At 38.5% G+C, this 27,559-nt stretch overlaps 1 protein-coding gene across 1 annotated transcript in view; it reads right to left on the bottom strand.

The window, feature by feature from the left end:
- The window catches only part of PTPRR (protein tyrosine phosphatase receptor type R), a 145,814-nt gene that overhangs the window by 19,254 nt on the left and 99,001 nt on the right, over positions 1 to 27,559 (bottom strand). The window contains exons 6-8 of the mRNA XM_013947012.2: positions 14,329 to 14,515; positions 7,389 to 7,473; positions 383 to 462 (exon numbers count right to left, since the gene is read on the bottom strand). Coding sequence (XP_013802466.2) covers positions 383 to 462; positions 7,389 to 7,473; positions 14,329 to 14,515 — 352 coding nt within the window. The remainder of the gene's footprint in view (positions 1 to 382; positions 463 to 7,388; positions 7,474 to 14,328; positions 14,516 to 27,559) is intronic.

The following is a 27,559-nucleotide window of genomic DNA, read 5'->3' as shown; positions in this document are numbered from 1 at the left end:
TCTTTTCTTTGCCAAAACACTCAGCATCTCTCTCAGTTAAAATGTAGACCTCTTTTCCTTCCTATAAGGCAGTACAACAATATAAAACAGTAAATACTGAGATAAACAGAAACAGTAATGCATGTGTTTCTTAATGTTTTTAATAAACTATTTGATAAATTATTTCTGCTGCTGCAACCGTTTTAGTACATTTATGGCTATGCGGTCTTTACTACAAACAGCTCATGAGACTATTTCTATCACACCAATGTAGACAAAAAGATTAAGATTTATCAGTGAAGATGGGTAGGAATAAAATGAGTGGCACCTTGGCAAAATCAGTTATTCAGGTGGAAAATCAAATATTGTCTCAAAAGCACATGAACAGTGTACATTTACTTACCCTAATGTAGTTAGCATTTATGTAGGTACTCAAGGAGTCAGATGGATTTTTTGGTTTCAAATACACTCTGCTCAGAGGATCTAAGAACACAAGGAAGATGGAAATTGAAAAGAAAACCCATAATTAGAAGATTTCTCTAAAGAATCAAAGATTTGTTGAAGAAAATAATCTACTGTAATCTGGGGGTTGCCAAACACTAAAACATTATGCATGAAATTCTTTCCTCTGCAAAGGATCAACACATGTAATGAAGGTAAACCTACACTGCACAATGCGGGGCTGTGCAGAAGCATCTCAGCAAGCTGTGGCCATAGAAACAATGCTATCAGGTCAGGGCAATGTTGAACAAAGTCTTGTTTGCCCCCGTTGAGTATCAAGCTGAGCTGCCTAGACTGTCTCTGAAACCTGTGTCATATCTTTGCATACCATCTCCTTTGGATGACACTTAGATATCTTTGCATAGAGCTGTATTGTTCCAATGACTACAGTTGGATTTAAATTAGGAAAAGGCCTTGCACTGACCCCTCTGCCTGGGGAGATCAGCTATGTACTTTTATATCAGTATAATTTTCACTGCAAGGGCTGGACTCAGTGAGCCGTATCCTTTCCTTCTGTCCTGTGTTCTTATCTAACACAACCTGTGAACATTTGCATGTAACAGACTGGAGAAATGATGCCAAAATATAGGAACTTTTTACTTTGTGCTCTTCTTTCATTCACTGTCTTGGATGATCTCGAATGGAGTCAGGGCAATTCTGTTGAGTATGGAGTTGGGGGTTACTAGATCCCTTCTGCAAAGAAAGTTTTTGCTTGCTCATTCATGATGATGTGGGTCCCCCATGTATTAGGCTTTATGAATAAGACAGTAAATTCTCAATTACACAGTTTCACAGAAAGTCATAAGGAGGAGGGGAGTGAGGAGCCCATGTTGTGGCTGTCTAGGGGGTCCTACTTTGACTTTCTCCACACCTTTTCTGAAAAAAATATTCCAGTTCCAACAAAATGATATGTAAACATTTCTGTACTGAAAAAAGAAAATCTTTTCTCCCAGTAGTTTTCTTAAATAATTAAATAGAATCAGCTTTTTTGACAGCATTCACACACCTGTTGGTTTGGAAATAGTCTCTGGAGAGCTGCTTTACTGAGTGGAATCCAGGCAAGGTGTTCAAAGATAATACACAGATGCTGAACTGCAGCACAGTGTGATAACACTATTTATTATGTGTTCCTGCTGTTTACACCAAAGAGATTACTGAGATACATATGCTGTTCTTCCTACTAGCAAAACTGTATTTTCACAGAGTTGCTTTTGGATTTCTTTTCTGACTTTTCATTCTGTTCCTAAGGACAAGATAAAACCTTTGCAAATCAAAAGAAGAGGAGGGGTGATCCCAAGCATAGTTTATCTCCAGTTCCCACTGAAGGTCACAGGAGCTTCTTGGGAAGAGAATGGAGTCATTGCAGGGTCCAGGTCAATGTTTTGAAAGCATGTTTCTTAAAATGTGCAAATGAATGTACGTCTTCTGGTTCAAAGTCCGTACATGGAACTCTTGTCCTCTGTGTTAACTGCACAATATGAACCCTAGTTAGCTTGTGTTAAAATATCTTTGTACTAGCTTTCCCAACCTTTTCACTTACAGCTTTTTTTCCCCTTAACAATATGAGGACAGGAAACCTCTCATTCCTTTTCAGCACAGAGTGATTATTAGCCATTTCCACAAATGCCTCAGGCTACGTGGCCTTGAAAAAACACCCGCTTCCTCTAGCTCACACAATTCCTGTGATTCTGATGTAGCCTGACCCCTACCTTAAAAACCCTCTTCCAAGCAGACTCAACAGCTTATTTACCATATCTTGGGATAAATTTCTCATGATACTAAGGAGCTGCTAAATTAATTTCACAGTTACTTGCTTCCAAGTCCAATCAACTGAATAATCACTGCTTTGGAATGGGAATATTTTTATAAGTTAACAGTCATGATCATTTATGAAATAGATAAATGCTGTAAACTCAGCTCTGAAATGAGGGAAGCCTGAGCACTGCTAAAGATCTAGAGCCACTAACCAGTCACCATACACAAATGGAAGTAATTAACTTACTCCTGAATGACAAATACCTTGGAGGTAATAATCTTTTCGTCAAGGATGGTAAAGTCTCAGAGTCTGAAGCTGCAGTAGAAAGACGCAGATGGTGGCTGCAAGGCTGAATTCATTGGTGTTTGCAAAGCATCTTGAAATGCAGCACAGGTTTTAAGTACAGTGTATTATAATTACAATTCCTACAGTTTTGACTGAGGCAAAATTACTGTTGTTTTCTTCCATGTACCTAGGAAGTCTGGAACAGCTTCTCCACTAGAGTAAGAGAAGCTTCCTCTAACTCCATCTTTAACAAATTAATTCTGGTGAGAATTTACCAGGCTTGAGGAATAGGAGGGAGTTAAAGGGGCTGTAGCTGGCCCCCATGAGAACAGCCAGTGTAGGGAACATGCTGGGCCACATGTCATAGCAAGGATGGTGTTGACAGACAGCCTCCCCCAGTGCCATCAATACTGGAGACTCATCCACTCCATGAACGCCACTTTGTCATGAAGACCCAAGTCCATCTTATTGCAAAGGCTGTATTCTACAGATAGAGCCTGGCTTGTTTGTTTTTAATTCTTCTTTTTTAGACTGCTGTTGCATTCTAAATTCTTTAGGGCGTGGGTATATCTGCATTTTTAGTATTTACAGAATAAGTCATTTGTTACTCTTGGTTCACTCCTAGCTGCCTTACCAAAAAAAGACCGAAACACTGTGGGAAGGGCTGTCTTTATGGTATTTCAGTTTTGTGAGCAGGAAAGGGAGGTGAAAATTTTTTGAGGCAGACTGCTCTCACACTTTCAGCCCAAAAGATTCATGAATCTTTCAGATACTGAAATATTTTGAAATTCATCCGCCCCTACTTTGCTTCTTTTTGCTTTTAGTCTATAAATGAATTACGGATACTGGTATTAATTGGTAAACATTGTAAGAGGGAATGTGGAAGAATCATACCAGATTCTATTTCAAATCTATGACAGGTAAGGAATAGGCTATGAGCCTTGCAAATAATATAACTGGCTCAAAACACCTCATGTATAAAACACTTGTAAATTATGCCTTACTTTTTAATCTCATCTGAATCATTTCCCAGGACTTCCAACGCAATCCAAGGCTTCCCAATGGAAAACCTAACAGCTTTACGATGTTGAGTGTTTCTACATTTTAAAATGTGCTTCAGCATTAGAAAATAAAGTTTTATTCATGCAAAGGATATCTTTCTTACCTACTAGGAATAATGGTTGCCTAATATCCATTTGTATTTTTAGCAGTGCAGTCTAACACAGATTAAATATTATAATATTGGACTTTTACAAATATTATAGTACTTATGATACTGTTGACTTCAACTAGGATACATTTTATCAACTCACAGGGAAATACAAAAAATTCTTTGATGAATCCATGTTGAATTCTGTTAAGAATAAACATTTTATCTCCTTCTGCTTTGTAAATATGATGATTTTCTTTAGTCTTTGTAAGCCTGCTGGTGATCCTACTGTCTTCATTAGGGAGTAGGACTGGAGCAAATATGATAAAGTTCAAAGTCAGGACTGTACTACAAGGGAGCTTGAAAATTCTCAACATCAAGAGAACTGTTTCCCAGCATCTGTCTAGAAGCCTGCACAGGGAAGTACTTTGTTCATATGATTTAGATTTAAATTTCCCCTTGTCTTTAAATGGAGAGCCAGTTTTAGCACAAACAATTTAAACAATAGCTTGTGGATTTGTGGGCCTGACCTGCCAAGTGCTTTCCACCTTTGTTTTACTGTGAATCTGCTCTTCTGCAGTGACCGCTTTCATGTAGGCTTTTGCCCTGAGGGTACTTTTTAGAAAGAGGTAAGAAATGACATCAGGTTACCTTGGACATGTTACACACATGAAGATACCCATAGAAAGGTTGGCTTTTATGTTAGGCCACTTGCTCCTTTGTAAGCAAGATCCCACATATGCTCTGAAGCAGCACAGGAATTCTGCTTCTGGTTTGAGGTGGAAAAGTGACATAGGAGGGGAAAAAATACATGGCTTTAAAGCTGAGGTCCTGCTATGGGAACATGTAGTAGGGGCTACAGGAGACAGCAGGCAAAGACTTGATTTTGGAAAGGTGAAGGTGTGAAATAAGAGGATGAATAAGGAGCATTGGGGCTGGTGCTCTACTGCAAGGATATAGTTGTGGAGGGAGACTGGGGAACAATGAGTGTAGGACTGCGAACCTGGTCCAAGGAGGAAAGAAATGCTGTAAGAGGATGGCGGAGGGAATGTAGCCAAAGATATGGAGAGGGATTAAATGGGTCCAGTAGATGGCATCTCAGAGAGGAGGGATGGCGAAACATATTTTAAGGAACAGTTTAGCATCTTGCCTCTGATCCCACACTGAAAAAGGCTGGTCTTGTTAGCTGTATTAGCATATTATTATAAACCAACTAATACTTAGAAAGTTGACAGAGGCATCCTAGCATTTGTATATGAGTGTTGGCTATTTTACACTGCAACTGGAACATCTTTCATAGAAATGTAGTATTTCCTGTAATTCATAGTTGTCCATATAGAACTAACTTTCATTAGGCATTCACTTTATTTCACATGAATGTGTCTGACTGAGCAGTATCTATTAACACTCACCTGCCCTCATCCACCCTGTCACAGAATTATCTATGTCAGACTTATCTCTCAGAAAATGAGAACATCCTCCACAGTGCAGAGGGTGGAGCTGGCAGGCTAGGGGATTTTTAGGAGATAATCCATCAATTCAAACGTCACTTGTCACCACAGGTGCCCTGATTCAAAAGACGCACCCAGCACTGGGAATGGAAAAGCTGACACAGGCGTACTAAGCAGTGGGTTGATATCATCTGAGCAGGAAACCAGGAAAGCTGTTCTGTTTAATCATTCAAATCATTTCCAAACCCTTTTGGACTGGGTGTGGGGTGTGTGAGTATTTATTATGAGCATGTCCTTCAATCCCTGAAAATATCTGCTTTGAAAAAGCTTGGTGCTAACACATGACAGACCTCTCCGTTTCTGTCAATGATGGTTACAGTGTCTGTCGGTGAGTAGCTGTGGTGTACACCGACTGTGTGCTTTGACTGAAAATGTGCCTCGGAGTTAACGGCACATCCCAGCTAACTGCAAGTGAAAATACAAAGGCATTCAGACTCTCAAAACTCATCAACATCAACTACAGTCCAACCGCCGTGACCCAATTCAAAACACATGCTGCAGGAAAATAGGATGCATTGCATTTACAAGGCGTATCTTGCCGTAGCGGGGGGAGCTCTAACACTAGAAATTATCTGAAAGGAGAGGTCATTCCCAAAATCAGGCCTGTCAAAAGGAGGGAGGCTTGGGTGATATCCTGGCTCCGCTGTAGCTGATGGCAAACTCCTGCTTTCGTCAGCAGGGTCAGGATTTCACCCTCTGTATACATCCTGTTGACACTGGGCCAAATTCTAAGGGTCATTTAATTTTCTGATTACTTGGTGTATAACTTGCATACACTTACTTTCATTTATTTAATTCCCTTAAATATCCATTTATTGCACTCACTGCACACAGCCTATTCCTTGCAATAGATGAAATAACCTTGAAGTCAATGGGAATTTTACTGTTGATTGAAGGGAAGTGAGCGTTTCACACAGTGAATTTCTTTCCCAGCTATGTATCATGTTTCTGAGACTAATCTAGCTGCTGAAGGCCATCATTTTTCATTAATTTGACTGCAAGGTTTTTGTATGATGTGATCAAATTACAATGCATTCAGGCTTACAGACAGAAATCTTGTCATTTAAAGTATATGAATTTGCATGATTAGCATATAACATTGGACTACAAGGACATTATAGAGATGATCAGAAAACAAATTTGTAGTTGATGGGATATGCTGACAATTTAAAGGTATTCTTCATTCCAAACTTAAACAAAAAGATGTGTTTAAATTTTTCTGTGGTACTCTCCTACAACATTTTAAATGCCTGAACTTTTCTACTTTGATAATGTCAAAATATTATAAAAACACAACTATTCATTTATATATTTAATGCAATATTAATATTTCTACAATCTATTTTGAAACTTTACACAGAATGAAATAATAAATGAGAAGCAGAATATCTCATTATCTCCCAGTAAATGTTATAAAAATATTTCCATTTCAGAGAAGCCTGTATTTTCAAGGAAAACTATTCCACTGAGAAGTTTTCAATCAATCACCTCTAATTATAGTGAAGCAATTCTTACTAAGACAGGAAATAAATAATTTGGGCCAATGAAAATACAGAAGCAATATAATGAAGCAGAAGCAAGCTTACAGCAACTATGAGACAATATTGTGTAAAAGCGGTTTTCTTACTAATGTAGAGATTTCAACAAAGCCATGCAGAGCATGGGGAAGAAAAAAAAGTATGAAGTTGGAAATCCACTATAAAAAGGATAGGATGCACTGGTTCTTTTAATCTGGGCCACTCAGTGCTAGATAGGATTCCAAACAGCTTGACCCAACCAGAGAGAATTCAGTGTTTGGGTATACACTGCAAGGTGGTGTGGGCAGTGATGCAGCCCACAGGCTTGGTCCTCTCATCCTCCAAACTGGGGCGGCTACTGCTAGGCATGGCAGATCTCTCACTACCCATTTACCTGAGTTTTCTTCTAGATAAAACCAGCATGCACCCAGGCTACATTTCAGTATGTAGTTGAGATGTGGCCAAGGTGTGCACCTACTGACTAAGGCATCCAGTGAGCGCTCTGCATTTGCAAGTCCTACAACATTGTTCTTTTGTTTTCTTGCTACATAGATTGCAAATATATTTATGAATAGCTACAGAATGCTTAAAGATAAAGACAGGTAGATTTTCTATAAATGTACATCAGCAATATATTCACAGAGCAGGACTAAATTTTATAGTAGAAAACCATGGGTTCAGTCACTTACTTGGCAAAATTGTTTTATAGCGGTTTTTAGTTCCATGACTTGGGATGTCGATTTCTTTGGGATCCACAAAATTCATTGGTATTTCCTATAAAAAATAAATTAGATCAGATTGGTGTTTCCAAAGGAGCCATGCAGGAAATTATCACCAGAAGGCCATCTGCTGTTACACAACTGTCTTTTGACATCAAAGTTATTAAGAAAAAAAGTCGTTCCCACCTCAAGCCTGTCAACACCCTTCCTTTAATAAACACAGGAGCTGCACATTGAAGGGGTGACTTCCAAGGAACACTTCTGATGAATTATTAAAAGCAACGTTTTTATAGGATTAGGAGACAGGTTAAAATATACAATAGTTCTAGAAAAGTGGAGTTGAAAAGTGCAATATTGTAGCAGAAAAGAGCAAGATTTTACATATTTGGAGCAGGAACTCTCAAAAAACCTAAATATTAATATATGGCAAGCATATACATTTTAATTTTGTGCAAAGCCCTTAACAATATCGGTTAAAGATCTTATCTGCTTTCTACAGAAACTATTAGAATGAAGTGTCTTGCTTCATTTCATGCAGTGACTCAAAGGTGTAATAAAAAAATGAAGTTATTTCTCTTGATTTTGATCTTCTTTCCACTGAACCATGTTGTATTCTTTAAATCTGCAGATATGCAGATAACTAATATCACAGTTTGCTTGAAGTTCCAAAAACATACAAATGATAAAATCCAGATAAACTTAAAATTACTGTTTTTCAAATTGCTTATCAGATGAAAGATAAAATCCTCCAATTTATGATTGGACAAAATGTTTCACTTGGTCTAATGGGATAAGAATCATTCTGACTTTGATGTTCAGAAATGTTGTTAGTGTTCTTAAAGTTGAATTAAAAAAAAAACTTCGATAAATGACAAAATGAAACGTAGTATTTTCTCCCTTATTCTGGGGGACATTTTACCAATCAAAATTATCTGGCAAACAAAAATATAGAAAATGCTTCAGTCGACTCAGATCTTCACTTTTGACCAAAAATTTTTGCCCAGTCCTATTTAAATTATTCTAGTGTAAACTGGAATTTGATGTTCAATAAATTAATATTTCTATTTAAGAACACAGTTATTACTACAGACTGGAAAACTTCATTCCTGGTCTGGGACATTTACCCAAAGAGACAGTGGCCTATTACATAATTGCTTCATAGATACACAGGAACATGAAGAGCACAAAAGGTATGTTCTTACACTATTTAGTGCAAATCTCCTTTGATTTGCACCACTGGAAAATACTCTTCAGCATTTTCCACCAAAATTGGTCGAATTGTACCTCCACAGGCCCAGAATGCTCCCCAGGTCTTTGGCACAGATCACATGCATGGCCACAACCCTTCAGATCCAAGCTCTGGGCCTGCTCAGGAGGCAGCATTACTGGCTGGTGCAGGCTCTTCTGAGAGGAACAGCACATGGCCCCTAATTACCTAGGATGCATGCAACAGCAGATCTTTACACAGGTCCACAAAGCAGAGGCAGCTGCCCTTCTATTTTTCTGGTTGAGGAGAAGGCAAAGCTAAGTAAAATGTAGAACAGTCACCATGAATTGCTTTGACTTCTTTCTGCTTCCTGACTTGGTTTCTAAACAGTACATAGTACATGAGGTTGCAACTTCTGTGTTTTTTATTTCTCTGTTTTCTCTAGACTGATGCCCAGATGTTCAGTGGACCTTCTTTATTCTTCCTCTCTCCCTCACTCTACTTCCCCAATCTCTTCTTTGCTGCCTCTCTTTTCAGGCCAGTGAATGCAGTACTGCTAAAATACTGCTTCCTGTGCTGGTACTTCATGCAAGTTCCCTTTTCAGTTCCCTGTAATGCCATTTATATGGCTCCTGTGTCAAGGGCAGGATCTTCTTGCTTAAAGGCTCCACTTCTGCATAAATGTTATCCCTTTCCTTCAGGTCAAGCCATCTTCCTCCCCTCTATCCTGCTTTTGATGTCTCATCCTTCTCCACAGAACTGCCTATTTATCTTATGTATAAAATGAGCTCCCCACTGCTCTTACATATTCACCTCTGACTTTTACCCCTTCCAGTGGTGACCTCCGGGAGACTCTTCTCCTTAGCCCTTTGGGGCCTGAACTGCCCTAACTGGCTCTGGTATGGGTTGTAAGCACCTTCAGTTGGGCCTGCGTCCTTGCCAGTGAGCTAGAGATTCCCTGATTCAGCTCTGACTTAGTATAAACATCACAGGTGTATCGTTCCTGAAAAGGTTTCATTGCTGAACTGTATACTAACTGAGAAAGAACAATACGTTAAACCCTTGTTCAATGTGATCTATGTCTGTGGTCTATGGAGTCTGGAAAAAGAGGTGTGAGAAAAAGTCCTCTGTCTACACAACAAGAGCCACTGTGGTCAGGGAGGCTTTTCTAGCTCTCTAGTTGCCTCCCCATCAAAGCCTGCTGAAATTTTAGAATAGTGCTTAAGCTGGTCATTTACTGACAGATGGAGAAATACCACAGAGCTGAAAACAGAAAGTCATTTCTCTCCACCAACAAAGTCAATTAATAATATTAATCGCTTGCATCCTGTAAATACTTTCTAGTCAGTGGGACTCCTCCCAGTAGTAAGTGCTTGTGGGGACAAGGGCACAGACACAAATCTGACAATACACAGTGGATCACAGCCATACACACACAGAGCACTTATTCTAAAGCTGTCTACAAAATGCGAGAGAAGATTCTGGAACAAAATTCAGGATATTTTTATCAGAGGATAACATACCTGTTAACATGTGGGGAAAATAAACCCAGGAGCTTGCAAATAGCAAGGAAGTGTGGAAATTAGCATACATATATACAGAATCTGTACATATATAGGGAATATATATCAATTTGTTTTATTAAAGAGACATATATACCTATTACATATAATTAAATAATTACAGATAATGTATAATCTGCACACATTCATGTGCTCAGTTGCATGCATTCAACTATACATGCATATGCATATATGCCTTTGTTCATGATCTAGGTGGCTTCACAGTTGTTCATCTATCTGAGTGACAGATACTCTTCAATAACAGCTATTCTGGCTCACATCAGTCTTTAAAATGCTACAACTGTTCATACACTCAAAGACAGGATTTGGGTCCCTGAAGACATTCAAGAAAATGTGGCAAAATTTAGGAAAATTCAGGCAAATGCTCAGTATCCCCATCCCTTTGTTTTGATTAGAACCAAATTTTACAGATTTAACAGTCTGGCAATTTTCCATGCAGGACTGTATTTTCTGTCATTCCAATATTTCAGGCACATGAGGTTTTTTGTTCTATCACCAACTTCAGACATTCTATCTTTTGAATATGAGTAGCTCAGGCTTCCAAATAAGTATATCCTGGGCAATTCATCTTTCTTCGTCATTGCCAAACAGGTATATTCTCCCAAGTAAAACTATCCGGATTTTTGTCAGCATTAAAAAAACCTTAAAACAGCTCTCTTGTGTTAATAACTATTATGGAAAAATATTTTGATAGTAACTTAGCAGTTTTTACAATTAAAAAACTAAAAATAACCTGAAACTGGACGTGTTTTAATCTTCCATTGAAAACTTAGAACATTTCTCTATTTTTTGCATACTTGGAAGGTTTTCATGGGAAATAAATTCTAGTCACAAGAAGAGTGTCGTATTGTATTTTCACAGCTAGTTAAAACAAGCTGAATTAGCAGAATGAGTAAGGGTTATACTTTGTGTTCTTTGCATGCTTAAAGTTCCTACTGAAGCTATCATCTGTAGCAAAGAAGATATTAAACAGATAGCATTCAATGTCTTCATCTTAAAGCATATATAAAAAAAAAAGGTTTAAAAATGTAATAGAAAAGTCACGATCTTTTCAATAAAATTCTGTGGAAACAGTGAATGGCCAAACCAAGTAATGTAGTGCTCCCCTGAGGGACCAATAAAATATAAGTATCTATGGCCCCAAAGCCCTGAATGAAAGCTTGTGAGAGGATACAAGTCACTGGGATTCTACCCAGGTGCCAAGTTCTCTCTACAAACTGTCTCCTAATGAGGGGGCTTTACACATGAAGAAACTATTTCTTGTAGCCTTCCTGCCCAAGCAACAGAAAGACAGAAAATGGATGGCATAAATGGTGAAAAAAGTATGTTGGATATTTAAAATTCTTTCCATGTACATGGTCTGACCAATTGTTGGTAAAATAACCAAGGGATTTATTTTTCTCAAGCAAATTACTTTTAACTCTGTGCCTTTAAAGATGATAAAAGGTCTGTTTCAGAGGGATGCAATTATTCATAATGAAAATTATTTTTAGAGTAAGATGGCTCTCATCATCTGTTTCGCTCACCTACAAGTGCAAATTGGAAACAAAATAAAACCCCATGGAATCATGTGTTCTGGCATGTTTAATACAAAATGAATTACTTGTATATCTTTGTTATATCTCTAGTATGCTCAAGGGGGTTGTATATGTCTTCTTGCTCCTACATGCCCTGTTAGGACACACATTTCTGTGTGGCTCTATTTATTAAATTTGTGCTATTAAACCAGCCTTACAAGGCTTTGCCTGTTTAGTTTGGTTTGCTGATGGATTGTAAAAGTTAAATAAGACTGCAGGAAGTCAGGCTAAGGTTGGGATGTGTAATAGGCTATGTGAGGTTCATATAATCTGGTATCCTCTGAGAGCTGGTAGCAAGTCATCTAAGGGAACTTAGAACAGGACATGCTTTTTTGTTGTTTTGAATTGGCCACCTGATATTTCACTGACACTGTTCTTCAGGCATGAAAACCAATGAATAGTCACACTATATTCACCTTCTCCTTGCTATTCAGGATTTCACAGGCTTCTGTTAGAGCCTTTCACAGTCTCTTTTCTAGGCAGAAGAGTCTTAGTCTATTAAATAACTCCTGATATAGAAGCTGCCCTAGCTTTTAATTACATTTGTCATACTTCTGTATGTGTTTTGAGAGGGAGAGATTAGAGCAGCATGCAGATGTGAATACAGTATGGATTTTTACACTGTTATAAAGACATTTTCTATTTTATTCTCTATTTGTTTTCCAGTGATTCTTAACATTGTATTTCAGGACCCATCAAAGTATGCAAAGTTAGCTTCTCCATTTGTATTACCTTGCGTTTATCAGCACTGAATTTCATCTGCCTGATCACTATCACAAAATCCTCCTACAACTTCTTTGAAGTCCATTTTTAATTTTACTACCCTTGTAATTCAGTATCACCACCAGACTTTGTCACCTTACTATTTATTCCCTTTTCCAGATGACTTATGAGCATCTTGGTCAGTATCAGCTCCAAAATAGATGCCTCTGAGACTCCACTGATAACCTCCTTTTATTCTGAGAAGCAACCATTTATTCATATCCTACAAACACTATATTGATTATTCCCCACTATATTGCATTTGTTCACATGACTAATGTGAACTAAAAGAACTTCTTTCTTCATTACAGTTCCTACCAATATCTCTGATATGGACAACAGACTTATAGGTCTGCGGTTCTTTGGATCTCTTCTGGTACCCTTCTTAAAAACTGTTATCATCTCTGGCCCTCTGATTCCTCTGGTAATGAGAGCCAAATGATAGCTTACACATGCCCAGTTAACACATCAGTAATTTCATAGGTGAGTTCCTTTAGGACTCCTGGGCGAACAGCAACTTATTCTTGTGATTGCTTTTATTCATTTCATTGATTTGTTCTAGAATCTCTTCTATTGACACTTCAATAGACAGATCTTCCAGTGATCTGCTTGAATCTATTACTGGCACAGGAACGGGAATTTCCATAAGACTTTCCCTGGTAAACAGAGATGTAAATAATGCATTCACCTCTCTTATTGCTTTACCTTCTCCAAATCTCTCTTCTACCTCTTTGATCTTCTATTGATCCTTGAAATCTTTGGTAAGCTTCCTGCCTTTTGATCCGTTTAAAAACGGAGCTATGATTTTTTTTTTTTTGACTTCAAAATCTTTTTTGGCCTGCTTATTCAGCCTTCGCATTCAACTGGCTTGAGTTTATGCTCCGTTCTATTTCCCTCGCAAACAATGTCTTCGTTTTTCTAACAGCCTCATTTATCTGGCTGTTTCACAACACCTGTCTTTTTCAGATCTTCTTACAGTAAGGATTGATAATCTTATGTGTTTTCCCTGAGTGTTCAATAGAGTGTTTAAATAATTTCCATGCCAAAGCCTGCGCATTTTTTTCCCCTTTTGGCTCCTCTGAGTAGATTCGTCCTGACTATTGACTTCATTTTATATTCTTACTCTTTTTTAAATTAAATATATTTGTAAGAGACTTTGGGGCTTTTTTGCTCTTGGGTACATTAGGCTCACTGTTATAGCGTGTTTGATAAAGACATGTTGAACCCTGTGCTGCAGATTAATCAGGACTGAATCAGAGCTGCTTCTCTTTTTGTGTGTTAACTAACTTGCTGCTCCAAAAAACAGTCATTTATAGTGACTAACAATTTAGTCTTTGCATTACAAACGTGTGATGTTTACATGGGAATAAGCAAAATCTTCCATTATTATTGTGTTTTCCATCATCACAGCCTTAATGATCTCTCTGAATCTGTCACAGTCGCCCCACCAGATCAGAATGCAACTCTACACCAGGCCCATTTTTGAAATCACAAATTACAGTCCTGGTTGTTTGTACTGTAGCTCTAACACAATGCTTCTCCCATCTACGAATGGAACTTGAAACCAAGAGGAATCTGTATTATCTATTGATATAACTGACATATTTATCTGACTTGAGTGCAAGTTTCTAAACATAAAACACCACCTTGGAACAATCTAATCTGCCCTTCAGATATGATTTGTACCTTGATACTAAAGTGTCACCCAATTTTTTTTTTCCACAGTTTCTGTTGTGCCAGTTATGTCAAAATCTTCATTTAAAGCTTATTGTTAAACTCACCATGAATTCTGTTTGAAGTAAATGCGAACATGCAACTGTCTCTTGGAGCTGCTGTCTTGTCAGGACCCGGCCAGCTGACTGTAGATATTCCATTGCTACTTTTTCTCGTGGAGTCGGCACAGCGACAAAAGGTTCAACACTCCCCAAACTACTCATGTCCAAAGTCAGAGAGACATTGGATCCTCGTCTGCAGTAAAAAAATAATATAACAGTTATATCAGCTCCCTATCTGATCTGTCTTATTATAAGTGCCATACATATGCATCTGATTCTGAGTTATTAATGCACCCTGATTTTCTATGTAGTCATCAGAAGATTTGGGTGTACAAAGACTTCAAGACTGGTTTCGCTGGAAGCACTGGGTGGTTAGGAAACCAAGATTTTACAGATCATTCTAGCTCTTGAATCTAATAATTGACTCTACAAGAATACTGTGCTAGGGAGGAACTACTTGAATTATTCTTAAAAGTATAAATTGCTCCCTATATCCTATTAATCTTTATGGATGTCAAATGTGAATGTCAGTAAGAAAGAAATGTTTCACAGATACTAAGGGGAATGCATTTCTAAGTGATATAGAAAACAACCTGGAATTCAAATTCACAGTATGCTGGCTACATCTTGAAGAATCTACTCAAATAAAAAAGATCATTAAATTTACAGCATGGAGGGGAAAAAGTGATAAAATCAGCCGAAGTAAGTGGAAAGGCAGCGCAAATATGGTGGCTAACAAGACAGTGGACACTGTCTCAGCTTAGGTGAAGGAGGAACAATAAACCACAATAAATGGGTTGCATACAAGAAGAAGGAATGCTCACAGACTTAGATGGGGTTGTTCAGAAATAAGAAACATCTCTCACAGGACATTCAAATTGATCAACATTTCACATTTCTACAGGAAAACAAAGTTTGATTCAATAGCACCTTTGAGCCGTCAAAATATAAATAAAGCATATTTTGTCTTTGGAATGAGCACTACCCTTTTTATCACTTTCTCCAAACAACACGCAAGAAAACTGTCTTTTTTTTGTTTTGTTATGCATCAGTCAAATATTATCTACTGAACCCTTAACTTCAGGCATATAGATTATGATCAGTCCATACTCTGGTGAGTTGTAATGACTAAACACACATTTGTATGCATCAGTCAAAGTTTTTGTATTTATTAATCAGAATTCTAGTCTTCTATGAAGACTATTAGATGAGTTAGCTAGGTATCTCTGAATTGGGCTACAGATGCTCTGCTCCGCATAAACACATCTCCAACATTTACCAAGCAACTATGCACAAAAAGAGATATGACAATGCAAGTTTCATTTCTTCCTTCACACATTATTGTCACTCCTTAAATATTTGTTTATTGTGGAGTTCAAGCTCTGAGCTGCTGTACCATGCTCACACATATACAACCACAACATAAAACCTCTGCTTGAAGTATCTCCTGATAGTTGTCCTACCAGTTCAGAATGCAACTCTACACCTTGCTCTTTTTAAAAATACCTATGACAGTGTTTAAACATTTACTGGTTAATCCCTTATCCAGTGACTCCATTTTTCCTTCCAGAATTCTACATGGTTTGGTACATTTCTTATATTTTCTCCCTGTGTAGGAGAGCTCCCCGTGGATTAGTGTGACTGCACAGCACTCAGGACACTGGGATGTACAGGTAAGGTACAACTGTCCCTTCAGCAGTAATATACGTTACTACGCACTATTAGAAATATCATACAAACATCACCAAATAGTACCTGTCAGGCACCTGCTATTAATATTGGGAGAATGCTTTCCTCTAGTCTGTAACAAATGTTGCTTTTGCTAATACTTTTACTGCTCTGTCATTATTCATGGGTGGGCCATAGATATTTGCACACACACATTGTTTGTACAAATTATTTGTCTTTTCAGGCACTGTGACTCTTTTTACTCGGTGCTGGTGTTGCTGTTCTGTTTTCTAATCTTCTCCAACCAGAAAAAGTGCTGTTAGGGTTTATTGCTTTCTTCTTTGGTAGCAATCATACCCACAGCACAAAACTTTGCTTTGTTTTTCTTTTCACTACTGCAAGAAGCAGCTTTGGTGCACTTTCCTCCCTCCTATACACATGCCAACTTCAGTATCCTTCAGTAACTTTGTTTTAAATTTCTATCACGTCAGTTTGCCTGAATAGAAATGACTTCAGTCACCCACCTGTCACTTAGCAAAACACAGAACAACAATCACCAAGAAAAGAGACCATCTGATGGAATCGGTGAATCTCAGACTATGCGTTACTGTACATAAGTGTATTTCAATTTAGATGATGGGTGGGTGATTGCAAGAGGTTCGCTATCCAGACCCGCAGATGGTAACAGTGAGTCAGAGACAGCAGAACAGGTGGTGGAGGCAAAACAGAGCTGAGGTGACCACAGCCAGCTGGCTGCCTGCTGCGGTAGATTGGATTGCCATGTTTGGGGAGGAAAAGAAGGCCCTTGTAGCAGAAGAAGAGTCCCCCTGGGACCTTGCTTGAAGACAGGGACAATTTCTGTTGGCAGAGTGAAGTAGGTGGTGTATGGTTCTGCTACTCTTAGAAACTCTTTTGCAAAACCTAATTTTGTTAGGGGGTAGGCAGAAGTGTCGTCTGGAGTAGGAAATGACTAGTAACTCACATATACACAGGCTACGAGTACTGCACTGGGGCTTGCTGCATACCCTTCACCATAATGAAGTCCCGCTCAGCAGTAAGAGTGCTCATACTCAAATTTAGAGCCATGGGAGACTGGGCGGTAGGCATGCCGCGAGCTGGCTGAGGCAGGCAGCTCTCTGCCAGACCCTATGAGAAGTTCCCGAATAACGGCCCCAGCCAGCATCCCTTGAGACTACGCCTGTCTGTGGAGGAAGTGAGTCCCACTACACCATGCGACTTCTCAAGGAAAACATCCTGTCAGACCCCTTTCTTATAACAGCCCTCCCACCCAGACACCTCTCCTGATCATGACTGTAGCAAATTATTCCATGGAAAAAGGCAGTCCCTTAAGCAGGTGGCTCTGAGTCTAGCTAAGGGTTTATATCACAAAACAAATCTCGAAAACAATCCAGAAATCTACAGATCAGATAAGGTGTGCAATGAGCCTTTTTAAAACTGCCAGACCTTGGTTGAGAAATGGGTAACAGTTTAGATCCAGCCATACTTCTGGAAGACCCTACTGAGATTTGCTATTACAGAGGAAAAGTATTCTCATTGTTTAGTAACAAAGTACAGTGAAATTGTTAATATTTTCTTTGGCTTTTACATTGTTATATCTGACAGTCTTGGCAAAAGGTCTATTTCCTTTCTAACAACAACAAAAAATATACCTGATCTAATTATAACTTTGAGTTTACAGCTTTTTCCATTTATGGGGATTATTGATGAATACTGGTGTTGAGAATCAAATAACTTACTCTGGAAAGAAGAAATATTTTCTTAACTACCTATTTAACACATTTAAAGCTACACAGTGAATAAAAACTGAATACAGACCAGACAATAATTAATTTTCTAAGGATAGTGGTCTTTCTATCTAAGGATAGAAAGTCTATTAGAAGACATACAATAGACAATAGATCTAAAGCTAATTTTTCCATAAAAATGGCATCTAAAAAAAGTACTTTTGAAAAAGTAATATTTAATAAAAAGATTTTATAATGCTTACATTAGCAATACTAACTATTGCTTAGCATTATTAACTATTGCTAAGATTAACATTAAACAGATACTTGTTGCACAGAAGACCACACTGGGGAATAAGGCAAAAAACAGGACATTTTGCCTACGGCCTTGTCATGAAAGATCAGGAAGGGCCCTGACCCACCATGTTTTTGTATGCCCTACTATAACAAGCTTAAAGTCTCAGATTCTGCTCTGGACTCCTTGCATTTTATATGTGCCTCTAACAGTTAAATTCTGCACTTCCTCTCTATAGAAGAGTAGAAAGCAAGAGCAGAATGCAATTCTCTTTTGTTTTACTACCTGAATGGAAAGTTAGGCCAGTGAGTCTGCCTTTTCTCTCCTTACTGGTCAGACTGCAGAAGGTTGGCCATTGAGCAACAAGTAGGTACAATCTCATCCAAAGCCCACTGACATTTTTGGGAACTTTCCCTTGTCTCTGATAGGTTTTAAATCAGGGAATCACAATAAGACCAGTGGAATCAGTGACATTTCTAGTCCAATAATTCATTTTTCTTGAATCTCTCTGAACATATATATCCTGAATATATGCAGGGGTCTTTCCTTTTCAAATTATGGTGAAAGAGCTGTATACACGGTGTTTCCCTTATTTCTGAATATTTACAACCCCTTTTTACCCTCTAAATAACTTTAATATTCTTTTCCCCTTGCAAATATCCTGGGCCCAATTAAAGAAGGTTGATTTATTCCTTTGTGAGCAGAATAACCTCTCTTGAAATTCCCTTGAGGTTGTGTCTTGCTGGGGATGAGCATTATGTGAGGAATCTGTGGAATTGTAAATGTTCGTGACAACATTGCATTAAAGTCAACATGAGACTAACTCTCCTGACGTTTCACCAGCTGTGACAGCCACCTCATTACTGGGTATGTGAATAAGTTCAATCAGGAAACCACTTGTGTCTGTGTATTGTCTAGTACCTCAGAGGGGGGCTTAGTACATACTTGTACTCGTACTTCAATGGGGTAATAGGAACAAGTCCATTGATGAGAATCCACTGGAGTATTTTTAATAATACATTTATAGAAGCAGATTTTAATAGAGACCATGATAAAAAAAATGATTAATGTAATGTTTGTTTGAAACCCTTCAAAAGGAAGCTCCACCTGTCCATCTCAGAGGGCCACCAGGTTACTAAAGTCTATTAATCATTAGCAAGGTCATTTCCAGGTCTTCCCTGACCCTAAAATTAAGCCATAGTTTGTGATTATGAAAATCCAATTACCTGACACGTTTTCCCAGTTGTTTACTTAAGCTGGGTAATTTCTTTAAATACACGTTCCCATGTTTATTCAGCACTCTTGAAAAATGCTTCGCCCAGAGCCCTAGTCCTCAGCTTCTCATTCTTCCTAAAGGCTCTGGAAGCTGCAGTGCTGGTTGCTGCCCTCCAAGAGCCATTGCCCTTCAACCCCCGCATTTCAGACATGGGAGCAGCTTCCTTTGGCGCTCGCCGTCCCCCATCGCTCTGCCACGTTTCTGCACTGCCGAGGGCTTGCTGCCGAAGCGAGAGCGGTGTCGGCTGCGCAGGTGGAAGGAAGCCATTAATTAGCTGGAAGAGCAGTGCTGGCTGCGATTGCTGAGGAGGGAGTTTGATTTGAGTCCTAAGATCCCATTTGTATGAGGGGAAGCTCAGCAGGGCTATTCTCCCTGGGTTTTACTGCAGGGACAACAGGAAAAACGTTGCGATTCCCCTGTACATTTTCCCTCTCTGGTACTCACAGGCTAATTCTAGACCTGGGTCCTGATTCTCTTCTCAAGTCGATATATCTCATGAGCAAATGCAATGAATTCAGGTGTGTGTTGCCATGCTATACTTCCACCGAAAGAGCATAATTAACCAAAAGATTTCCTACATTTGCTATCTTACTGGAGCCTTTTCTAGTGCCAAAATAAGAAATGACCTTTACAAATCTCCTGTGTACCTAGTTTTATGTTTCAACAGAATAATTAAAAAAAAGATAATTGTAAATCTGTAAAAAACAACTACTGAGAAAATGTAGGATTCTGCTTTCCTGCTGCTTTTAAAAATGGCTAGGAGAAAACATGGTCATGTGGATGAACAAATGTGACAGTTGAAACTGCTGTGGGGTGGAGAGGTGTAAAGCACAGCAAATCAAAAGAGGACATAATGTTGCTTTGTTATTAATCCTATATTTTGAGCTAAAATAAATAAAAATAAGATACTGCATAACTCTAATTGACTTCATAAAAAAAAATCAGATCCTCAGTATTAAAAAAGAAAAAAATAGAAGAGTGACAATACAGAGGGTTCTAAAAAATCCTTGAAAAGGACCAAACATACTGCCATTTCCTTTAAGCCTTGGGCAAACAGTAACACAGTCTTTCTAATATATAACTGATACATTTCCTCTCAAATCCAGATTTACAACATCCATTAGAATCAGTCCTCAGAAGACCCAGAGAAGACTCTCTTGAGGTGAGACTTGATAAATTTTAAAGTAATAGTCATGTCATTGTTAAATAAACAATCAATTCTAGTAAACATAAGAACATTGTATTCATTTGTCACGGATGCTCATATACTGTCCTTGCTTTGTACATGATAGCCTGAAATATACATCTACCTTCGCACTGGTTATATTACTGGATGCCTAGGAAAAGTAGCAGTGAATAAGAGTATGATTACATTAATAGGTGTGGTAATCTTTAGGTTTTTTTTCCTGATCATCAGAGTACTATTTCAAAAAAGTCTTCTAAGTATGTGGTAAATAAAACTCCATTATTAACAGTCCAAACTTGAAAAGAGAAGATTTGTTTTTTTTTCTTGGAAAAGTAGAGCTCATGAGTTTCAGTTTTCTGGTATGCTGCAGCACATATTAAAACATATTTTGATAGGAAAAAAAAAACAGTTTCTGAAAATATACAACACCCATTAATGTAACTATCCTCTTATTCACGCCTACTTGCACCAAAGGTCAAACATTATCATCAGCATAAGTCTGAGAAAATAGTGAATAAAAAATTCATTATGTAACTATGTGAATGTCATCCTAGTAAATCAAAATTGCACATAGGGCATATAATGCCCTTTTTATTTTTACACTCGCAGGTGCTTTATGAAGCATTGCTATATGAATTCTATGCTTGGTAGATCTGTGATGAAAACTCAGTTTCCCAAATGATCTCTGAGTTGCTTGCTGACATTTCTGGATTCCATTTAGACTTTACTTGTACAAGCATTGCAGCTTTTAAGGACCCACTCGGAGCTGGGGAGCTCAATACTTTAAAAAGATTGAGCCCACATCACACCTTGAAGTACTCAAGAATCGGAAGCTGCAACCAGCCAACCATCCAGGCTAAAGGTGAATTAATGTTAGAAGCAGGACTAAAACCCATGGTTCCCTAAACTTGTGTCATTGCTCAAGATACTTTAAATCATTTTGAAGTCAATTGTCACAGGTATTCTTCTCTAAAGGAAATTGTGCTTCAACTCATTTCAAGATTCGGTGTTATTTATGTCATTCATTTACTCAGAAAACAACAGCAGAGGAATACACACTAATTTTGATAGAAAAGCTGTAACTATGGCTATAAAATGACTGATTTACTTTACATTCAAGGATAATACGCATCGTGACAGGCCTAAATTGATACAGCACAATGCCTTAAAGGACCCATTCCGCTCAGCCATTGGTCATTTTGCAGCAACTTCACTATGCCTGAAAATAAAAAAAAATCACAAAATTCTTCGGACCAGTGTTCCACCTACAGCACTTTGCTGCGCAGGTGGTCAAAACTTGATCTCCCTGTCTTGCCCTGCCCTGACATACCAGTGCTACTTTAAACACCAGAAGTTACTACTGCGCTCCTATCATACCTAGGAACAACGGGCTTCTGGCCTCGTTTCCAAAGCCTTATTCGTCTTTCAGATTAATCTTTCTTTGTCCCTGACTTTTCCTCTCTTTTGGAGATCATGGACAGATAGGTAGATATTAGCCTGACATTTCCACAAGCATGTTTAGCAATTCATTGTTAATATTACTGATATTTATAATGTTTTCATTCTGCCTCACAATCACCTGCGCTTGAGATGAATCACGTAGCCATTTGTGTGGGCAACCCAACATTACTAAGAACAGGACAGCATTTGCAGCACAAAGCGGGTAAGCTGGATGTAACACTGAAGCTAATACCTATCACTGGAAAAGTCATAGCTGGAGGATATTTGACCTTAGGACTATTAAGAGAGGCACTAGGATGAAGGAAACTGATCCTATGCATCTTCTGGAAAGAAGAGCTGCCATTTCTACTCTTGCTTGCTCTATCACATGGCTCTCCCCATAGTACTCTACTGTTATATTACTGTTTTTTTCCACTCATTTCTTGCTTGAATAACTAATGCTTACCAGCTCTCACTTTGCGGAATGATCTGAAAGTAATTGCAGCAGGCTGCGTGCCTACCAAAAGGAGAAGGAAGAGGGCATATATGACTCTTTGCGACAAGACTTCCAGCCCTCCCCAGTTTCCTAGCCACAAGAAACCTTCTGGCACCCCCTAGCAGCATCCTCCAGCCCTCTCAGACTCTGCAGAAACTGATCAGGAGTCTCAGTTATAAAGTTTAAATAGTTTTTCTGGAAAGTGGAGACACTTCACATTCTCTCCAGAAGGACTGGTCTTGTTCCCACAGCCATGAGCCAGAGCATGCCAACACCTCTAGCACTAAATTCCAAACAATTTTCAGAATCTACTCAAAGCTCAACATGTCAAAATGAACTAAGGAAACGGTTTTGACAAGTACTTCTGGACTAAGTTTTAAGCAATCAGTATCTGGTTAGGACAGGAATGGCTCAATATCCTGTAGAGGAAAATAGCTGACATGAGAGTAGTTTCAACTTTCCCTCTTTTAATCATGCTTTCTAATGTACTGCCAATTCACTCCTGTTCTGCCCTCGATAAGGCTATGCTGCACTGCTACGGGAACTGACTGTTCAAAAATGCAAGGCTTATACAACCTCCCATCTTTTCCGGTAGATTATTTCTACAATCAAACCACACTTTGTCACGCTAACTTCTCTCTCCAATAAAATTTGAATGGTACCATAAAGTTCTGTTTCTGATTCATTCTTACATATACATGTTTCCAGCATGGGTAAAAGCTGAGTTAAATGTTCAGAGGTAAAAAAAAATGAAGACGCTAATTTGTTGTGCTTATTTGGGTTGTTTTTTCAAAGTGCTGCATAAATGTTTACTAATTTATGGTTAATTTACTTTGGACTGTAGAGCTTTAATTGCATACAGCCTTGTTTATTGCTACTATTATTTGCTTGCATTGCAGCATTGCTGCATTTCATATTGGAGGCCTCATTGCACAGACAGGATGACCTGTTCTCTCTCCAAATAATGAATATACTAATTTAAACTAAGCTATGATGAATGCAATCAAAAAGAATTATAAGAATAGGGGAAAGGAAAAGAGAATGGGGGAAGAATAACAGTTAGCTGATAGGGCTGCATAGATTAAACAAATGCACAACTTAATGAGCTCAGATAATGTATTTATTTAAGGTAAGCCAGCAAGAGCTGATAAAAAACACACACATTTTGTCTGCCATATCTTTTGCTTGAAAATTAAAAAAAATCAATTGCTTCAATATTTTCAGCCATACATATATATTTTCCATAAAAAAGTTGGCCCTCTACACTTTCAGCTGTATGATGCCTTATGGGAGCTGGAGCTAGGCACTATCATTCTGCATTTAGATCTCTTGACTAGGTGCAAAGTCAGATTACTTTTCCCAGGACACACAAGGCTTGAGCACTACAGTATGCCCAGAGGGTGCTTGCCTGCAGTATATGCAGAGAACTAGCCTGTCTAAGAGACTTGATCTAATAGATGAGAATGGAGATTTGTGACACTAGAGCAACAGCTTCTATGAAGTATTTTAGTAACACTGCTTAACTGAGTTTTTTTTTTTTGTTGTTATTTCATTAGTCAGCCCTACAATAAACAAATAAATAATGGAGTGATCTTAGATTTTTCAGCTGTTAGATAAAAAAGTATTTTTTTCCTAAACAGGAGTTATATCAGTAAATCCATTTAGCTTCACATATTCTGTATCAATTAACATCTTAAGCACAATTCTACCTCCAAGCTGCACCTGTTGCTCATTTAAGGAGTAGAATCTATAACCCTTCTATACAAACAAACAAATATATAATCTATTCACATACTAAGGTCCTTCGATATTCTTTTAAAACTATAACCAAAACCATCTGGAAAAAGACATGGGTAAAAGTGTTCTTCATGTAAATGGTCAGACAGTGTTCTGCATACAGTATCAGTAAAAGAAAATTACTTTTTATTGTTACTTGAAGACTAATCAGTACAATGAGTTCTTTCCTGGTGAGTTTGCCTTTTGGGAAAGACAGGAAGGAACATCTGGGAAGGGAGGCGTTTACTACACCCTGTCAACCTTAAGATAATAAAAAAGCACATTCCTTGTTTATTTGACTTGGTCTTCATATCTTTAAACTACTGCAAGTGTCACATAGAAGATTTCTAAACAGACAAATGAATTGTTAGTACACTTTGAACAAATTACTGAACGACAGCAGTTCCTGAAGAATGTAAAACCTTTAGACCCACAGCATTGTTTAACAAAGTTGCGCCATCTATGGACTGTGTCCTTCATTTCTAAAGGTAGTTTATGCATTGCTCCATTCAATGACACAGTTAACAATGTACCCTAAGGCTGGCTGTACAGGCTCAAACCAAAAATCCATCTAGCTCATACAACCTGGAAGGCACAGTCCCATTTCCACGGTGCCTTATGTACCTAAATTACATTCAGAGTTAATGGGATTTAGGCTCTTAGAGACAGGAACCATAAATGTACAGTTAGGTCTGCCATTTAGGTGCTTCTGAAGTTTTCAGAGCTGACATCTAAGCCAGGTATGCAAACTTTTCTTCTCATAGCATTTTCTTCTTGGCTCATTTCATTTTTCTTCAGTAGTCTGGCTTTCCAGCCATGCTTTCTACTGGAAGTCTCACTCAAACAAATAAATTAATGTGCAAAGCGCCTGGATTCCCTTTGCAAATGGGGTTTAGGAAATCCACTTAGCCTTGCAATGTGAAAAGCAGCAATGTTTGATTGCTTTTAAAAGACAGCTGTAAGTGTCCATACACCAAGCTATACTTTCCTTTGCACTCCAGAGATTAGATGGGTTTTTTAAGCACTGACACATGAAAGAGGCATTGCCAAGCTGTACAGTCCCATGTAGGGCCCAGCAACTGACAAGGAACAGCAAGGTAAGTGGTCTGGAGTTCTTCAGAACTCATCGGCTCCCTTGGCCTATGTAGGGACATCACTGCGTTGCCTGCTGCCCACCTTCATCAGAGACATTCATATAGGGGAGGGCAAAAGTTGGGCTCTATGGAAGGAAAATGCACCCACACTTGTGCCCTGAGATGCAGGCATGGACCTGAGTAAAGGTCTCCTAGATCTACTCTTCCATGAAATTTCCAGATTGGAAATTTCAGAGTGAAATAACAATAATTGCTTCAGATTCACAGTTCTCTATTAGCAAAGGATTCATAACATTAAGAAACTTAAATCACTTGATTTAAATTCACTTCTGTGAATTTAAATAGAGAAGGGAAATGTAAGAAGTCTTATGAAAGTAGTGTTACTCTAAATGCACACTGCATAATCACATAAAGAGAAAGGGAGAAAAGTCATATCAGAAAGATAAACCAAACTTCTCTCCCCCTCCCTCCATACCTTCTATCTCACTCCAGATGCTTGCAACATATAGGGCTCCATACACCTCATGAAGCAACATGGGTTAGATTAATATACATCAAAAGCAGTGATGTAGAAATATGAACAGAAGTGTGGTGTACTGTGTAAGACCAAAGGTTGATCAGCATCCTGTTTTCAACAATGGTCAGCAGAAGAAGGTTTAGGGAAAGAAGACAAGAACAAAGTAAGCAGGATTTACTGATTACTTAATTAACACTGATACTTATTTTTAGTAAGCCCTCCAGCTTCTGGCAGTCTGTAATTTAAGAACTTCCTGAACTGAAGGTTGTTCACACCTCTTGGCATCTGCTGGACTGATCTTCCATGATTTTTTCTTCAGACAGCTTCCTAAGCTCCCTTTCGACCTCTACAACGTCCGGTGACAATGACTTCCATAGCTTAAGAAGAACACCCATCAGCCAGGAGACTCTGGCCATGCAATAGTGAACACTAGACATGGGGACTAGAGTGGAATTTAGGCCATCTACATTTGGGGAAATCCTTGTGATGTTGTAGAAAATATTTATTTCATTCTAACCTTATCAGTAGATTGCAAATGAACTCTCTGAAACCTGAGGATTACCTTTGGAATTAATTACAATACCAGTCATCTGCTTTTTCACAATGCCTTCTTCTTTCACAGACCTACTCTGCCCTGTGCTTTGTGGGCCTTGTTCTCTTCCCAGATATCTCTATAAATCCACTGAGACAAAACAAGCTAAATGGAGTCTAAAGTGAGACAAGACCATGCAAATCAGATTTAGTAGCTGTTGTGTGCTGTACTGTAGCTCTCTTTGTTTTCCTTTATTGGTTGTAAAGCTACACTGTTATGTCCACCATCAAATCCAGGGAAAAGAGGTGAAAACCTCTAGACTATATATTAGTCATCTAGTGGAATTTGCTGCAAGTCAGGAAGGATTTGAGACATCTCAAAGAGAGGAGATGCTGCTTCCATGAGCAGTGGGAACAGGAAGTGGCAGCCCCACCAAAGGGGCAGGCTCTCCGGCCGCCTGCCCAGCACTGCCTCCGTCTCTCACTGGCAGCAGGGCTTCCTAGGAAGCTGCTATTGGTCCTCCCGAAGTATCCAGGAGTTCCCTAGAGAAACATTGTAGTTTGCGACATTTTTCTGTGTGGGAATTATATACAGTACTTCCCCTTCTGATGCCTATCACATATTTGAGAAGTCATCTGATGTTGCTGTGTTTTGTTTTCCCTCTGTTATCAAGTCACACTACTAACATAACAGAGACAATTATAGCTACTATAAATTAATAGCAACAATACACACTCTTTGTTAAGCATCAAAAGTATATTCTTTGACAAGGCACATAAAGGAAAGTCCCTGTCTCCAGAAAAATTATCACTATCACAGCTTCTTGGACATTCAGCTGGTTAGAGGACCTATTGAAGACTTCAAGTGCCACGTATTTTATGAAGATCTTGGATCAGTCACTTAACCAATTAATGTCTCATTTGCCTTAGTATGAAAACAATAAAAAGAGGTCCTGAAACATTTTGCCATATTTAGCTAAGGTTCAAAATCAAACCAAACTGATGTCTCGGCTTGGATGTGATAGTACCGAAGCAGACAAACAACTCTAGCAAGAATTTGCCCAAAATGTCAGTACTGTATGAAATCAGCTACTGCCTATGGGAAATATTTCTTGAGCTGAGCCATTCTCACAGCATACTTTGGGCGTCATGATGTCTGTCATGATGATATTGCTTCTCCATTTCCTGGGGTTCCCCTGATTGCCTGTAGATA

Source organism: Apteryx mantelli, chromosome 1 (genome assembly GCF_036417845.1).
Source record: "Apteryx mantelli isolate bAptMan1 chromosome 1, bAptMan1.hap1, whole genome shotgun sequence".
In the NCBI taxonomy this organism is placed as follows: Eukaryota; Metazoa; Chordata; class Aves; order Apterygiformes; family Apterygidae; genus Apteryx; species Apteryx mantelli.
This window is presented reverse-complemented; position numbering and strand designations above follow the sequence as displayed.